A 17,991-nucleotide genomic window follows, 5' to 3' on the forward strand; every position below is an offset into this window, starting at 1 on the left:
CACACTGTTCTTACAGGACATAAAGTCACAGCACACTAGGAAATAGAAATAGCTTTTAAAAATTCTCCCAATTCCAGCTCTAGAAGAGGACAAAGAAAAAAAAATTATCCTTTCTTGAAATTACTTTTGCTGTTCCTTTGGAGGTTAGCGCTGAACAAAACAATAATCCTCTACTTGATAACCACAAATGTTGCCATTTTGACTTAATTCGTGTGAATGAATGAGAAACACAGTGTCCCAAGCTCTGTTCCCAAAAGGAGGAGATATCAGGGATGTATCCTGTGTACTTACAATGCCTTTTTTCTGTGAACAGGAGGAAGCAATTAAAAAATTATCTGCTCATCACCCTAAAAACTCCTCTGCTGCCCAGATGTGTTTTTTGCACGTATTTCTCGGAGGCACACTGCAATACTGGTTCAGGGTATGAGCTAAATTTTCATTATCCTCTGGGTTTTTTTGGCCCTTTTCTTCCTATCGCCTCTCTCTTTCTAATCACACCTGCACTGATTCATAAGGAATTCCCTTATTCAAAGGGAATTCAAATAATTGCGTGATTCTCTTTGACCTTTTTGAGTGGAGATCTGTGCCTATTTTTATAAGCACTGGATACTGACATAGAGGAGACAAGCTACTCTTTGCAAAACTTGGTGGTTAATCTTTGGATCTGTATGCCTCTATTTCAGTACAATTCAAGATTGGTACCTTATGCCTAGACTTTGCAATTCACTTGCTGAAATCATGTGGTATGTGAGATGCTATGGTGAGGTGATACAATGCCAGTCTCCAAAATTGGCCTCAGACTTGAGGAGGCCTTCATGGCTGGCTCCTTTTCCATGAGGACCCTTGTGAGCAAAGGGGCACTCTAGAACTCACTGCAAAATCTCATCAGCTCCAGTACTATCCAGGTTAAGTGCAGCATGGCAATGCCTGGGGAGGCATTTGCCTGCGCTGCTTGTGTCTTCTTTGCAGTCACAATGCTGAGGAGCAGAAAGCAAGTTGAAACTCCCGCAGTGTCAAAGACTACTAGCACATGTTGGAATAAGGGGCATCTCTCAGTACACCAGGAGTTTTCAAAGATATGTAATTTCTGCTGGAAAAGCCTGTACTATAAAGTGACGGCTCAAAGCCGGCATTGTGGGATATAAAAACCAGGTTTATGTGGGTTTTGTCTTGGCCATAGCTGCTAAGTAGCAATCCTGCAGTAAAACAGGTTATATCTCATCATTCTCTTCTTCTTCTCTCCCTAGAAATTTTACTCTGCATGGCTCAGACAAGCATGTATCTGACAGTGTATTAGCACTTAAAAAAAATAAATGAGAAACTCAATACAGTTAACCTGGAGGGAAAAGACTGCTTTCTCTTGAAATGCACAAAATTGCTGTGTGTGCCAGGTGCCTCTGTCTGGTTCTACAGCAGGCACCTGTACTGAAATAATTTGCTGTAATATTCTTAGCTGTTGTTAGAGATCCATTACTAGTGATTTTGGCTTGCCCTTTTCCAGTCATCCCTCATTTTCCCCTTCTTCCTGCAATGAAACTGGAGAAAATTTGAGTTCCAAATGCAACTTAGCTATGTCTGGGGCACCACTAAATGAGAAACAGGTCTCATCCAGCTTTTGGGGTTTTATCCAGACATGCCTTCTAGTAGTTAACTAAGTCTTGCCTGTCTCCTCACATATTTTCCTCTGAATTTGAGAAGCCAAGCAGTTTTCTATTCTCACTTTACAAATTTTAAAATTTTCAGTTAAGGAATAATTTGAAAATTGGTATTCTGAAAATTGGTTTCTAAAACCAGGTGTTTCTGGTTTTCGGTTGCCCATGTAAATACTCAACACTCCCTTTTATTGTAGCCTTCAGCTCAATGCAGGATCTTTGCAGGTTAGACCTCAAACAAATTAGCAAGATGATTTGCGGTACCACTAAACTGGTATCAGAATGCTGGAACACTGCTCAGGAACCCTCCACACCTGCTCTGTAGGTACCTGCAAATAGACACTTGGACTCATTTTGCAGCAGAGAAACTGTTAGTGCAAGAGTCAGCGAGAAAAGCCAGTGAGCACCATATGCTATTGTATACAGGGATAATGTGCTCTCACTGTCCTGTAAAACTGGGAATAAAACTCATATTCATTGTGTGTCTGCAAGCTAGAACAGAGGCAGATGTGTGCAAGCACCTGGAAAGAAAAGAAGGTTATCTACCTGCCATCTTCTTATCCTGGTAAGCAGGCTTTGGCAGAAGAGGGAGTACAGCAGTTCTTTTTTTTTTTTTTTTTTTTCCCTTTTCTGCCTCCTAAAGTTTCTTTGTAGCGGCACAAGCACTTACTCAGCTGGTTTTGGATCTGTTGGAGAGATGACTTGAACAGTAGTCAGGGCACATCAGAAAACCAAAAAAGCAAGTAATGAAATAGACCTACCCAAAACAACCCAAACCCAAAAGAAGCCCAAACTCACAAGACATTTTCTGTCATCATAAGATCACTGCCCATGACCAGCACAGCAATGGCAGCATTACACCTGTCACCCAACTCTTTCAAGTGTGGACAGAGGTACCAGAGCTAGCATAATGCCCGTGGGAGGGGGTAATGGTAGCATGTCCTGGGAGCTCAGTGCATACACAAAGAACAAGCAGCTGCACCTGAGTCACTCTGAGTGCTCAAGGTGGCTTGGCTGAAGTGACACAGAGCATCTCTTTATTCACTTAAAATCCCTGCACTGTGGTGACAGCCCATATAACTCAGTTTTGACAAACCAGTGCATGAGAAAAAGAAGTCTGTCTTTGACCTTCTTTAGCAAAGTTTTTAGTCCTGCTTACCAGAAAGCAAGGAAATCACTTTCAGATCTGCAACAGCATGCTTGGCTTCCTCAGTTTGGCCCAAGTCCTCCCCTGAGTTCCAAGAAGCAGGAGTAGGTCATCTTGTCCTTCAATCTATATTCCCAGAAACAACCAGCAATAGCCAGCATTTCATTACAGAGGGACCAGAGAAATTTGTCATAACAAGGCTAGCTCTAGGGGACCAAAACTCTCCAGCTTGGGAAGGTGTATGAGTGAAGCACTCTGATTGGAGACATGTCTCCAAAAGATGCAAATGTACCACAAACCCCAAGTTCTGAGCAGAAGGGTTTAGTCATGGCATTATTTGTAGAACACCAGGACTAAACAAAGTCCAAATCTGTACAAGGTGTCCAGTGTCAGAGGAAACATCATTTCTGTTAACGAGACATTTCTCTCCAATTAACACCAACATGAAGATGACCATTTAGCCCCTCCCAGAACACTTGTGCTTGATGCTCATGCGGCACTAGGTATTGAGTTACCAAGCAGCTGCTCTTCCGTGTTTAATCAGCAGGTGTGGTGATGTTGCACGGGGAGGTGGTGACGCCGCTGCTTTTCCTGCACATCAGCGGCGCCGATGGGCTTGGGGTGCGTGTCACAGTGGCATCTAGTGGCCGGTGTCCACCTTCTCGGCGGGGCGACAGCATATACAGCAACGATTCTAATTCCCCAAGGCTGAAATCCTATGCAGGTTTTCAGTGCTTCTTCAGAGACAGTGAGGTGATGCACCTCGTGGAGGACAGTCCTATCCCCAAGCGGTTTCATTAGACATATAATGTAGGCATCAGGGCATCTCGAGGTAGGGTTTTTAGCTAAATTTGGTGAAGCTTCTGGTAGCTCATCATGGTACATACTTAGAGAAACCTAAAGTGTGTGCACCCTCAGTTTTGTGTGTCCCATCTCCAAGTCCCCCATCATCATGGCACTGCATGAATTGGCAGCTAGCACTTCGATGAAAGTGTTTCATGTAACCTCTCTACTTCTTTACTGGAGAATATTGCCACTACAGAAGGTCCAGCTGAGCGGCACACTCCTCAGCACAACCAGACAGCATCTGAGAGAAGCACATTATGCTAGCAGTGGTTTTCTACTCAATAGATTAGGAAAGATATACACTGTTTTGCCACCGAAGTTGCAAATACAAAAAGGTGGAAGTCAATAAGGGCTTCTTAAGACAGGGCTACACCAAGGCAAGAATATCAGCTTCTGATGAAAGCAAGCATAGATTATGATTTCACACTTTACTAATGCTCCATACTCCACTGAATGTTCCAGTTACACTGATTTACAAGGGAGAGTTGTATCAGTAGTTTTCCATTTAGACACAGCTCTTCAATAATAAAATTAAACAGAAGAGTCACATCATTACAACAATAAAAACAGTAAATTTTCTTGTACAGATGAACCCATTGGGACAAATAACTGTGAAGTTTGCCCTGATCAAAGGCAGTCAGTACCAATGCCTACAGATTAAAGTAATCTCTAACTTCCTGCTCTAAGACCCTTTTCTCTACATTTTGTCAAGATCCTTTTTCTACCAGGAACATTTTCTCTCGGATCCATTAAAATTCAAGGTTTAGCGGCTTCACTTGCAACCTGGCTGGGTGGCCATCCTTTTTCCAGCTCTGACAGCTCAGTATTTTTGTGCATGGTTGACCAGCAGAAAACTGAGGTGTCTTTGCCAGAGAATTTGAAAGCTTCCTTGGAATCCAAGTGACAGTAAACATAAACATTTGAAAGAAGGAACACTTCTGTTTCAACAGAGTGACTTTTTTTGATTCCTGTTGTTTAAGCAGAATTCTAGGGTCCAACACATTTTTTTCTCTAGGATTTACACAATTTGTTAGGTTACATGTTTGTTCTACATAAGACAAGGTATTTTTTCTATTAAAAAAATGTATTTGATTATTTATTGGTAAATGGAGCTCAGAAGCGGTATTATCTTTCCATGTACCACTATGCTTGCATAACCAGTTGTCCTGGTTCAGGGCAAATTTGGGAGACAACCCCCAAAGGGGCTCCTCTAGAAAAGCAGATTCAATTAGCCCCTCCCTCAACTGGTCTGGGAGAAAATACCTCCTTGGAGAAAAGTGGAAAAAAACGTTTATTAAACAATAAAACCTAAACAATATTAAGCAATAAACCCCCTTGCCTCTCCAAAAGAGATGACAAACTCAGAAAGTCCCTCCCCAGGTTGCAGCTGAGTTCACTCAGTCTCTGATCAGTCCCTCAGGTGCCAGAAATGCCGCGGCCCAGGCCCGGTCCGGTGGGCCACAGATGCAGCTGCCAGTGCTCCCCTGGGTGTTCAGTCCAGAGCAGGTTTAAACAGGTCCAAGAAAAAGGGACAAAACCACAGTCCAGGGAACTTCTTTGCCTCAGCTAGCTAAAACTAACTAAAAGCAAAAGAGAGCTCTGTCCCACTGTCTGTCCCTCTGCAGACAACAGTCAGGAGCAGGAATGTGGATGAGTGAGTGCAGTGTCTGAAAACAAACTGCTGCTTCTTCTCTCCCCCCTTCACTCTCTGGAACACGTCTTAAAGGTGCAAAACTTATTATTCAGCATAAATAGAGCAGATGACTGGGGATAAAAGCATCATGTAGTCAACCCAGGATACCAGTATAAAACCCTACCAACTCTGCTAGAATCTTATTCATTACTTACAGACATTATTTTCAAGAGTAAGAAGGTCATAGGTTGACCATATCCCTAGAAAGGTTTTGTCAGAGGAATCCTACCTATTCTTACCACTAGGAAGTCTATATGGCTAAATCTAAGCTCTTGCCTCAGCCCACAAGTGACTGAGATCACATCCCAAAACACACTGTCCCTGTGGACACTCTTCATCAATCTTACCTTGTGATGGTTTATTGCTGAAATTTATGCTAGTCTATAAAGAATACTCTGCTTTATTCCAAGTGTCCTCTGAATTTTGTGAAAGATAGAGGAAGAATTCTGTTCCCTCTTCACTGATGATGTTTATTTAAAGGATTGTATTTCACTGTTCATCTTTCTGAGCTTTCTTGACTCATACTGGCAAATACATTACTTTACCCTGAAGTCCTTGAACACCCTGACTATTCAGTACTCCATATTTAGTACAGTTTCAATTAGGAACAACTCATAGGGGTAGAAACACACTTTTTGCTTTGTATTAGAGTTTCAAATATAGTAAAAAACCCCAAACATGTAAAAAAAAAAAAGAATGAAAGAAAAAGAACCCTCCAGGTTAACCAATCTCCAAAAGTTTGAAGTCCATGTCTGTTTTCAGTGTTCATTTGAGAAAACGCAAAAATGTTTTCCCTATTGCTGAGAAAGCAGCAAAACCACTACAAATTTACACAGCTTTGTATATCAATTCCACTCCCTGTGAGTTGTTTTGAATTTCAAGACTGCATTGAATTAAAGAATTTCAAGCGTTAAAAAATAATTTCCACTATTGTTTAATCACAGTTAACACCATTTAATGTTTAGTGTCAGAAAGACAGCATATTAAGGAATAAACACCAGCACTTGTTTGTTCCCTCTATGATCATTCCCAATAAAATATTTCATATCAGACAAACACTCCATAAGAACACAGTTTACAATAACCATTTGTGGAAAACAGGGTAGATGCATTTTTCTGATGTAGGTATACACCTTCTCCAGGATCCTCAAAGCATTTTTCCTGTCTGTGCAGGGAAGAATTCAGGGCTCCACTGAATATATCAGGTGTCCTGAAAGTTTCTGGGATAAGAATACTCAAGTGCAAAAGACATCTCAATGCAATAGAATCCAATACTTATACAAGGGGATATTTTACCTCTATTAGCATCTGAAAAAACCAAACGATGCACTTACAAGGACCAAAAGAAACACATTTAATAAAATCAGACAAATGCTCTAAGTTCTCTATTTTTATTAAAAAATTACACTTGGTGTTAGTTGCATAAAACAGCATAGGCTGACAGTGTTACACAGCTGCTCCCACACATGGCGACAGCTGCAGCGCCTACTTGCACTAATCAGGTTACTCTATATCCCCTATAGTTAAAAGTTACCTGCAGTCACACTACTGCAGCAAACTCATGAGACAGTGTTAGGAACCACAAGTGGGTAAGCCACAACATGAGACATGGTTTTAGTGCTTCACAGACTTGTAGAGTAACTTATGTTGGAAAAAACCTCTTAAGATCAAGGCCAACCATTAACTCAGCACTGTCAATGTAATAGGTATACATTTATGTATTTTTAGTTAGGAATTAAAATCTCTACCTGGTACATTTCAATAATTAAGCCTTAATACATGTCTTGACTGCAGCTAGAGCAGTCAAGTAGCAGCAGCAACTGAGGACTATACAGCAGTCTGCACTCCTCTCCCATTGCAATACTTACAAATGGACTTTGAACTTGTTGATGACCTTACTTAGTACAGCTTTAGAACAGCTTGAAAGCTTAACACTGTTTTCTTCGATCTTCAGTTACTGCTCTTTATCCGTCAGTGTACTGCTCTGTTCAGTGCCTGAACTGTGCTTGCTCTTAAGGGACCTTCCAATGTATCTCCAGTACTCTTTTCGGATGGTGTCTTTTTCTTTAGCCAGAATTTCACACAACTGTGAAAGAAAAACGAGAGACTGGAGTATTAAACTGAAAAGCTTATAAAATTCTTAATTATAAAATGCATATAACCTGTATTTCAGATAGTGTTAGAAATATGTTCCTCTGCAACATTTGTTTTATTCATGGGATTTGTAACTGTTTAATGACATCAAACTAATGACAACCCCAGTTGGTAGCCAGCCAGTCTGACACTGCACAAAAATCCCTCCAAGCCCATTTCAGTTGTACGAGTTCCTTTTGACTCACTCCCATGCCTACCACTCATCATCCATGCCAGCCTAATGCACCCTGTAGTAGAGCATACTACACACTTCCTGAGAACCTCGAATGTCTTTTAGTCATCCAACAGGTTGTAAACTACTTAATTCCAAACACTGGAAGATCATCCTGCTCTTGAATCTTCAATACTCTTGATGGACTGACAGGAGATCTTTTATTTCTGTTTTTTTCCTCAGCAGACTGTCCCAAAAAGGTTCTCCCTGCAAGTCAGTAACCCTCTCTTATGCAACATTAAGAGGTGGTGCAGATACTTCTACATATTTGTTGTTTTTTTTTTAAATTTTGATCTGAGTAAGCAGCACAGTAGAAATCAATAATACTTACAGGACAAGCTGTGTAAATTTTATACAGTCTGAACACTACAAATGTTCAGACTAAATTCCCTTTTGTTATGCAGATGACATTGCCTTACTCAGTGAAATGGAGTTAAAAAATTAAGAGCTTTGATGTCTAAACAGAGAACTTAAAATCAGTGAAATAGTATAAAGGAGCCAATTGCACTTGTTTACAATCTGGTCCTGGAACACTACAATGGAAAATGCTGAGAAAGAACAATGTTGGAACACAAAGACTCCAGGTGGAACTGCAGATCTAATAACATCAAGTTCCAGTCAGTCTCACAGTGAATGGAAAGTGTTCTCGTAAAAACTATGCTACAAACTACAACAACTACAACTACAACATACTTGGAACAGCCAAGTATGAAACTCTGGGAGATACACATCATTGCCAGAAGTAATTTATGCTCTCTAGGAAGTGGTGCCTGACATTTCTTACTGATACGATACCCCAGTGCCTGCTGGTCATAAGCTAATTTTGTCAACTTTCTTAGAAAGAGCTGAGAAGGGCCACGGGAGCTCAACTGAGGTTGTTTGGACATGGATATTCTGAGAAAAATTCATTAATCTACAGAGAAGAGAGTGCGTTAATGCTATAAAGTAAACATTGAAAACTCCTCTATTATTCAAACATCTTCTTTCTTCTGCAGGTAGTATTAGAGACCTTCCTTCACCACCATATGAAGAAAATTTAAGAGTAATTTAATAACTGGCTAGTTATTATTTATATTTAAATTCATGAGATCCTTGTGATTGTCTGGCTTTTGTGTTAAACTCTTCATAGACTTCTCATGATTAACAACTAACCTGTTCTATTTATGAAAATCAATCTCATTTTGTCAAGCTATAAAACCAGATAGGAATAGGCAGCATCCCTGGGAAGAAAAACCAAGCTTTCAAAATGTACCTCCAATGCCTTGTTCAGTGTTTCTTCCTTGTTATCACACTGGTTTTCTAGCATATCTTCATATATGTCCACAAGAAAGGCAATCAGATAGGGTGAACTGTGACTGGGCTGTAAATTCAACAGTTCCTCCAGCAGATTTGGATATTTAGAAAGACCACGATCCTGTAGAATCCTAGAAGAGAGGTTAATAGGCTTGACACATAATGATGGGAAATCTGGTGTGAATAATTGCATTTTTGTTATGATTCCGCTACTTGAAGATTAGGTTTGAAATCAGGCTGCAAATATAAGTAAGTCAGAAATTAAGCAGCATGCAAAACTAGTACAGCCTCATGTTGTAGTAAGCTAGTATAGTTTTTGTTCAACTGAACAGGACTTAGACTGAAAGCATGTTAATTGTTTCCTATCTATGCTTTTTAACACAGTGACATTACAGGTCAAGTTTTTAAAAGCATGAGAAGTACTTGTAGTCCTTCTGCAAGAACTATAGGGCCAGAAGCTTAGTGAAAAGTTACAAAGAAATTAGGTTAGAATATAAGAACCCTTTGTGACAGTATTTGCCTGCCTGCTTAAGCACACTACACTAGAACAAAAAGAAAAAAAAATCTTTTTAATTAAGAAGTAGGCATCAGACACCTTCCACATATTCTTTGCCTCATGGAGAAATACACCTCACCCTTTTAAGTAGTTCCAAGCACTCTCATTATGTGGCACTGCCGTGATCATCTCAAGAGTGTACCTGCAAGAAAAAGGTAATGGGTCATGAATGCAACTGATAACAATGCAGTTAGAAATTACCTGAACGTGCCCAGAAGCTTCCAAATGCTTATCTCTAGCCTATACTTTACTCTTTTTGTAGGTCATCTCTCCTGGGTAGATCAAAAATCGCTCACAATATAATGATCAGGAGTCTCAAAGAAGCAGACACTATGTTTTAAGTGTTCAATTTGCTGGAATTTATACAATAATGAATCAGTTCTCAAAATTATTAGCAAAAACACTGAGAAAACAACACAATACACTCTCCTGGTATGCTAAAGGAGTAACTCATATCTTGATGCTCAGAAATGGCAAGGAGCTGAGAATGGCCAGAGTAACTGAACTCTGTTAATATAACTACAAGTGGTATGTTCAGTACCTATTTCCAGAACTTTTTCCTCAGGCTGCACTCAAGCAAACCCACAGAAAGGCAGAGCTTGAGCTTTCAGCTCACACAGCCTTCTGCAGCATTTCTGTGAAAGCAACAGTGAGGCAATTGCTATAAAAGCAAAGCAACAAAAGGCACCTCCAATATAGCCACAAAGCCACATTTCATCTACACAAAGCAGATTTATCTTCTGGCCTTTCCCAGCATAACCAAGCATTCTGATTATCTTCAGAGGCTGCAGATAGAGGAGTATCTGATATATCAAGAGTACTAAAAAATACCCACAACTGTAACTGTTTTAAAACATTCTGCAGTCACTGTGACAAAGAACGAGTTTATAAACCAACCAGCATTTCTATAGAGACATCTGGGAAATCTTAACCTTAGCCAGTCTGGTTCTTAAGATGGTACCCAATTATCTTGACAAGATCAGGAGAGGATGCCCATCTAAACTCTGGAGATAAAAAGTTGAAGTTATCAAAGTCTTAGTCACGGAAATGGTTCAGATTCACCAATCTACAGGAACGTTCTAAACTGGAAGAGAAATAAAGCTTCTAGAAGGTTGCAAAGACAACCGTGGAAGATGTTGAGGCCTGGGATCCTCTATGAATAATGCACCAAAAGATTCAGAGATTCAGTCTTTCTTCTGAAAAATAACTCTATAAAAATCGCAGTTGCTTAATTGCTTCTTCACTTTTGACTAATATCTTCTCATAAACATCAACCCTAATCAGGAGTCTGAAATGTGAAAACTGTATGAAGAGGCTTCTCTTACCACCATGGGTAGTAAAATATGTCTAGAAGCCCAGTTTGTCTTCAGTTACAAACACGCAACCTAGAAACAGTGAGTACAAAATTCTTTTTCCTGGAAACTAGCCATCTCACAGAGGCAGTTCTCTTTGCACCAACCACATACTCCTGAAAGGTTTATTTTTCCAGCTGCATCAAATTCCTCATAAAAGTCAACCCCTCTTCCTACAAACCATGTCACTGTATTGGGTTTGCATGGCCTGTTTCTTTGGTAGCGGAGGGTGGCTACAGGGGTGGCTTCTGTGAGAAGCAGCCAGTAGCTTCTTCCATGTCTATCGGAAACAGTCTCTGATAGCTCCAAGGATGGATGTGCCAATAGAAAGGCTGGGCCTATTAGAAATGATGGTAACGCCTCTATGGTAACATATTTAAGAGAAAAAACAAAGGTAGTTGCATAGTTTTATTTGCTGCAGACACAAAGGTCAGGAAAGAAGGAAGAGGGTAGGGGTGCTCCAGGCGCCAGAGCTGAAGAGTGCCTCTTTCCAAACTTTCTAGGAGTAGAATACTAATGAACAGCACAGCAGTGTCACAGATCTTCTGTAGCCTGTCCTACTATAACTAGCTCACCATAAACCCCAAAGTTTTGTTTGCACAATAAACAGCAGGCCAGGAAAACCGATTCATGACACCAGCTTGCCGAGGATAAGCAGAGCTTGCTTCAGCCTGACACTTGTTCTGCTACCTGTGAATGTTAGTCCCAGAAGTGAATAAAAATCAGAAAACAAAGCCCACGGGGACTGTGAAAGTATTCCTTTGCTTTCATGTAACGGATACTGTTTAATACGAGCCTGAATAGCATTACTAACCGGACTTCTCTGTCTAGGACTGCGGGGTCATCATAGCCAGTGGTGTTGCAAATGACGAAGTGCCGTTGGTTCCAAACAGAGTTGTTTCTCACATCCTCTCTCAAAAGCTGGTCCACGTAGTCGAGTTCATTGTCCCATAATTTGAACTCCTACAGAAAGGGAAGGAAGAGAAAGTATCACAATCAAAAGTTTTTATTTTTTTAAATACATTCTTGTTCTTAAGTTGCCTGAACATCAGATAGAGCCTTTTTTAAAGAAATCAACAGAAAGTAAAAAAAAAAAGTCTGCAGGTGAGCTAGGAGCATGCTACAATGCTCAGTGGTACACAATGGTATTAGGTCATCATTAAATTCACACACACAACAGTAAGGAGACAACAACTCAATTCTTTGAACTCATTTCCTAAAAGGAAAGTTTACAGCTAACCTCTGCCACACATTTAAAATGCAGGTTATTTAAAGAATCAAGAGTTCTGTGGATACAATACCTGAATAACCCATTGTCTGTGTTGCCAGGCATGGTAATTTTTGGCATCTTGGTTAAGAATGTCAGCTATGAACTCAAGCTCTCGGGATGGATCCTGCAGCCACTCAACCAGCACCCGTCTGTGATGCCTAATGATGAGAAGAACAAAGTCTAAATTTTTTTGGTGAGTGTGCGTTCTATATAACAGCAGCTTATAGCAAGTGCACAACTTAGGAAAAAAACCCCACTAGTTAAATACTTCAAATTAAGCATACCAGAACATTTCACTTGGCTCTGAGAAATGCATGACACATATTCATATTACAAAAAATTCTAACCACACATACACCATGGCCAATCATCTCATTTTAGACAAGTAATAGTCACCTGAAACAACAGTTTCACACTTATGGTCAAAGTCTTCAGCAGAGTAAAGTTTTCTACTACCGCATAATTTCTCTAGCAATAACAATATTGCTCTTTCACCTATTCCTATTAATTTTGGGAAAAACCCCAACAACAGGCAGGCAAACTCCAAAACACAATAAAAGATAAGACACTAATTTATGTGTGTGTTCTCAGTTGCCTTTTCACAAATCTTTTTTGTTTTTTTTTACCTGTCAGACTTATTTTGGCAGTCTAAAAATTGAAATTAACAAGAAAACAACACCTGCTTAGCATGTTATAATCATACACTTAGAAAAAATATCTGAAAGGAGCTTTGACGTGATGCAACTCCATTTAACTCCTCCACCACAACTGGACAATTTACAAAACAAATATTATCTGCAAAAACATTAAGAACAGGAAAGAAAGCATGATTTTACCAGACTTGGTAGTTCTTTGGCTGATCTTCAATGATAGCTGTAATATACTTAAGTTCCTCATGGAGGTCCTTTCCCAAAGACTGCAGGAGGACTCTCCGGAAATGCCTGTATAAAAGTCAAGCGTTTGAACACTGCAAAAGGACTTTCCTATAATTCACAGAGAAGAACATGGAATCACCTTTGTTCACAGTTCTTGTAAATGATACTGAGATAAAAACAGTGCAAAAAGCTAAAACTAATGGAAAATCCTTAACCACATATCTAGTTCTGTTAAAGGGCTTTCAATTATGGAACAGCACTGAACTAGGATATGACTGGTTGCAACACTACATAATCTAAGATTGTAGCAATCATGTTCAAGTTAATCTGTACCCATGATAGTTTTCTGTCACAGAAACGAAGACTTCTGTGCTTGAAACAAAGCAAACCTTCTGATTTTATGGAAATTAGTGGAATGAAGATGTACAAGAAGTACTTGTTAGCTTGTAAGTAAAATGCCCTGCTCTGAATATCAGAAATTCACTGTTTATTTATTACCTAACTTGACAGATCTTTTAAAATGCAAAAAGTATTAGTAGTTTATTATTGGTAGTAAATACATAAATTATTTGCCATCATGTTTTTATGCCTCTTCTCAAAGTCAACTGAGGGCATCTTCAGCATTTTGCCATGGACACATTATCAAGTAAGTAATCTAATTTTAAACAGCAACATCCTTTTTGTGGCTAGCCCTGACCTTGACTGATAATATCCTTAGAGCCAAATGAATGAAAACCACTGACTTAACATGAGGCATGGGACATACTGAACATGGGTTTTCTTTGGAAGCTCACTGGAAAGGTTCTCTACTCCTCTGTGTAAATTCAACTAGGCATGCCTTAATTCAATGAACAAAATATTAAAGACTGAAAAGGTAGGCAATTGAATGACCACAGAAATAATAATACCAAGATTACTACATACCATACTGTGTAGTTTGCAGCATTTAACTCAATGGCATCTGCTGTTAACTTGAAAGCTCTTTCACTTCTCTCATCCCGCTGCAGAACAGCCCGGAAGTAATCATAGACATCTCGGACTAAATAGAGAATAGCATCTTAGCCAATGGCCTGAACAGGGGGTAAGGTTAATAAACCTTTAAATTGCTTCCTACTTTCTGTGCTCTAAATATACTTCTGTAAAACTAATCATACCTATCGATCTGAAAGCATTTTCCACTGAGACCTGTGCAGGATATTAGCACACCACAAAGCTGCAAGTATGTTAGAAGCACACCATCAGAATAATAGCCAAAACAATCATAAAAGATCTGCACTGCTTACTCTCACTACTTCACCAGATGCAAGAACTTCATGTTTTGCTTCCATTTGTGGGCTGGAAATGCCTTGTGACATGAACCATGCTGTCTGTTGTATTACCTCTTAAGCCACAGGATTCTAAAGGAGAACCCTGGCTATTAACATGTCAGGTGAAGATTCAGCTTCAAGGATGCTTGGTGAAAACACCACACACAAGCACCGTAACACAATGAATTAATTTCTTCACAGTATCACTCTAGAAAATGTTATCCAAAACACGAAGACTTGTTTCAAAAATGGTTAAGGGCATAATAAATTTAAAACTTACATTTTTCACTGTAGATGATCTGAACAACAGGATTCGGCCCATCATTTTGAGGAACAGGTTCAATATCAGCCCATTCCTTCCTGTCCCTGTAAATACATGTTTTTGTGTTTTCAATGTTTCTAAAAAGCACAAAATGCTAGTCAAACCATGACACGCATGAACGCGTGTCCAGTAACACATCCTTGCTCTGAACAGTCCCTACTATTTTAGCTACCTTACTGTCTGTAACACAGACCAGCATATAAATACATAAAGGTGCCCCCAACATAAGAAGGACATGGAGGCGTTGGAGCAGACCAGGGCCACGATGTTGAAAAGAGGACTGGACCACTCTCAAAAAGACAAAAGGAAAAAGTTGGGGCTGTGCAGCCTAGAGAAGAGAATGCCGTGTCACGCCCTCAGAGCAGCCTTCCAGTATCTAAACGGGATCTACAGGGAAGCTGGAGAGGGATTTTCCGTCAGAAACTGTCCTGATGGGACAAGGAGTAATGAGTACAAACCGAAAGAGGGAAAATTTAGGTTAGACATTGGGAAGAAATTCTTTGACTGTAGAGGTGGTGAGACACTGGACCAGGCTGCCCAGAGAAACTGCGTATGCACCAACTCTGGCAGCGTTCAAAGCCATGTTGGATAAAGCCTTGAGCAACTCGATCTAGTGAAAGGTGTCCCCTGGCCCTCTCAGAAGCTTCCCACTCCTCCGGCCCCAGCCCCGCCACTTCACGCCTGCCACTCCGTGCCGTGCCGTGCCGTGCCGTGCAGTGCCTGCCGTGCCGTGCTCGCCCGGCCCAGCCCGGCCCCGCGCCGCCGCAGCCGTACCTGTACAGCACGTAGCCCGCATCTTCCCCATCCTCCTCCTCCTCCAGCAGCTGCCCGAAGCCGCCCTCCGGCTCGCTGCTGCTGCCGCCCTCCATGTCCCCCTCCGGCTGCAGCTCCACCGCCCCCGCCGCCCTCCCGTCCGCCGCCATCGCTCCGCCGCCGCTTCCGGGACCCGGCTGCACCACAAAGGCGGGGGCGGAGCGGCGGAGCGGCTCGACAGCGCCGCCCCTGGCGCGGAGGGCGCGTGTGGCGCGTCCCGGGAAGGTGCCCGCCTGCCCTCCCTCCCTCCGCCCGGGAAGCGCCCGCCGGGCCTCCTCACGGAGAGTTCACTCCGGGGAGGGAAAACAATGCCTGGCGCCATCTTAGCCTCAGACAATCTGACAGGACAAGGCAGAGGAATTTTGACTCTGCAAAAAAGTGAAATTGGAGGTTTTGAAACAGCCGCCTTTAACGAGTGGGAGAAATTGGAGAAGGCAGCAGACCCAGCAGGAGCTGGGTGTGTTTAGCCTGTAGAAAAGGAGGCTCAGGGGTGACCTTGTCACTCTTTAAAGTACCTGAAAGAGACTGTAGCCGCATGGGAATCGGCCTCTGCTCACAGGCAGTGACAGCACACAGTCTCATACTGCACCAGGAGAGGTTCAGGGTGGACATCAGGAGGAATTCCTTCCCAGAAAAGGTGATTAGACATTGATACGGACCAGCCAGGGTAGACTGGGCCATGGTCTAGCTGACAGGATGGATGATCTTAAAGGTCTTTTACAGCCTAAATGATTCTGTGATCCCCTGATGTGCTGTTGGTCAGCAGGCCAAAGTAGCTGAGGACAGTCATTAGGGAGAGCAGCTGATGTTTGTAATCTGGGGCATTTTGGGATGCATTAGCATGGAGAGAATTAAAGAAAGGCGGAGCATGTGCAGTAGCAAGGGCTGTGCATACATCTGCATCTGTACAGCATTCTCAGGGAGGTGAGAAATCATTCCATATGTGGTGGAAATGGTTAAAGTCTTTAATTTTGAGCTGCTGTGTGTTTCACATGTTTTACGGTGATTTCATGAAAAGAAGAATGGTTCCACAGTGCTAATGAGGGAGTATAAATGCACAGCTGCAACTGGAGACACAAGACCCAGGACAAGGAAGAATCAGGTCCACAGGTGTCAATGAGCAGCTTTGTCTCCTTTGGGAAGCCACTTGAACTCTGTGCTTTCCTTGTCTCCCTGCCTTTTCTTCTGCCCTGTTTTTTTCTGAGGACTTCATTTGCTCCTGCCAGGATGTTCATACAGTGACTCTTTGGAATGCATAGTGTGGTTGCTGCTTCTGGGTGTTGCAGTAATATAGACTATACTAACTGAGGATATTACCATTGGAATTACTATTGTAATTGAGGATAAAAACCAGAGAAATCTACTGAAAGGCTACTTTGAATAACAGGACTATGAATACAACAGAGAGGGAATGGGCATATCTAGAGACAGAGAGGATACCCAGCAGGACCTAAGAGAAAGAAAAATGTTCTAAAGTGCAGAATAATAAAAAAAAAGACAGGAAGAACAAACACAGGCATAAAAAGAAACAAAGTGTACTAAAAACAGATCAGAGGAAATGTGTACATATGAATGAGAGAAATCTCAAATGCAGTAAATCCTGTTTGTAAGAGACAGAGCAGAAAGAAAAGCTGTTGTTCCTGACCCATGGAAAGACAAGTTGCATTGCACGTTTGTTAGATACCAACAGCTCTCCATGGATAGGGGACACCACGAAATGCAGATCTTTAAGAAATCTGGTTTATTAGCTCTGCTATTTGAGCTAGAGTTGTGTTTTTTTGGTCATTTTCTTCCAAAATTCCTACATGATGATTTGGCCCTGCCATTGCTTATGCTGATATCATCTTTACCAGCTATTTAACATGGATTACAGACAAACCAAATCCTGCAATAAGAGCTTATTTCCTCAGAGTGGCATAACAGGACAAGAAACAAAAGTGAGTCTCTCTGATGCCAGCCACTGGACTGAGCTGGTCCAAGAACAACTTGTGTATGGCATGGGACCATACAGCTATCCCTCAGGACACAGTTCTGTATTTTCAGTCTGAAGATGTGGGTTATTGTGTCTGTGGACTGCTTCAAAAGGTTTGAGGAACAGTAACTGAGAAAAGTCACGCCTGTTGACGGAAGCTGAGGCATTTTACAATTAAGTTTTGTGTTTGTGAGAGCAATTAGGAGTCCGCCAGCTGAGGAAATGTGAAAGCCAGGAATATAACTAAGTTTTAAATTACAGAGTAGATCAAAATGCAGTGGGATCACAGAAAGTCCTTCCATAAAACATACCAGGTCTCTGATCCATTTCCAACCACTCAATTTAATTTACTGAACTACACACTCATTGTGTCATGCTAGCCTCAGTCCTCACAGACTTCTGCTTTCACGTGAATCTGCTTTGCAAAATAATACTTGGAGATTCTTGCTCTATTCCTCATGACTAAAAGTGAGTTGAGATCCTTCATGTTCAGGTCGAATATCTATAAATGCTTCAAGATAATATTCA

The 17,991-nt window shown here is 41.3% G+C and overlaps 1 protein-coding gene across 1 annotated transcript; it reads right to left on the reverse strand.

Moving 5' to 3' along the window:
- Positions 1-6,854: 6,854 nt before the first annotated feature.
- On the reverse strand, positions 6,855-15,628 carry FNTA (farnesyltransferase, CAAX box, alpha). The gene is made up of 9 exons (XM_054284748.1): positions 15,453-15,628; positions 14,637-14,722; positions 13,974-14,088; positions 13,011-13,115; positions 12,206-12,332; positions 11,719-11,867; positions 9,632-9,694; positions 8,956-9,127; positions 6,855-7,424 (listed from the first exon to the last, which is right to left on the reverse strand). Exons 1-9 carry the CDS (start codon positions 15,599-15,601, stop codon positions 7,293-7,295), a joined length of 1,098 nt encoding a protein of 365 aa, XP_054140723.1. The 5' UTR covers positions 15,602-15,628; the 3' UTR covers positions 6,855-7,292.
- Between the last annotated feature and the right edge of the window lie 2,363 nt (positions 15,629-17,991).

The sequence above is a fragment of the Melozone crissalis genome, unplaced genomic scaffold (genome assembly GCF_028551555.1).
Source record: "Melozone crissalis strain CALT ecotype California unplaced genomic scaffold, PUWL_Pcris_2 ptg000005l_1, whole genome shotgun sequence".
Taxonomy (NCBI): Eukaryota; Metazoa; Chordata; class Aves; order Passeriformes; family Passerellidae; genus Melozone; species Melozone crissalis.

Coding starts and splice junctions, on each gene's coding strand:
- FNTA (XM_054284748.1), bottom strand. CDS start 15,601: ATGGCGGCGGACGGGAGGGCGGCGGGGGCGGTGGAGCTGCAGCCGGAG. Junction 14,723..15,452: donor GCGGGCTACGTGCTGTACAG/GTACGGCTGCGG, acceptor ATGTATTTACAG/GGACAGGAAGGAATGGGCTG. Junction 7,425..8,955: donor CACTGAACAAGGCATTGGAG/GTACATTTTGAA, acceptor TTTCTTTCACAG/TTGTGTGAAATTCTGGCTAA.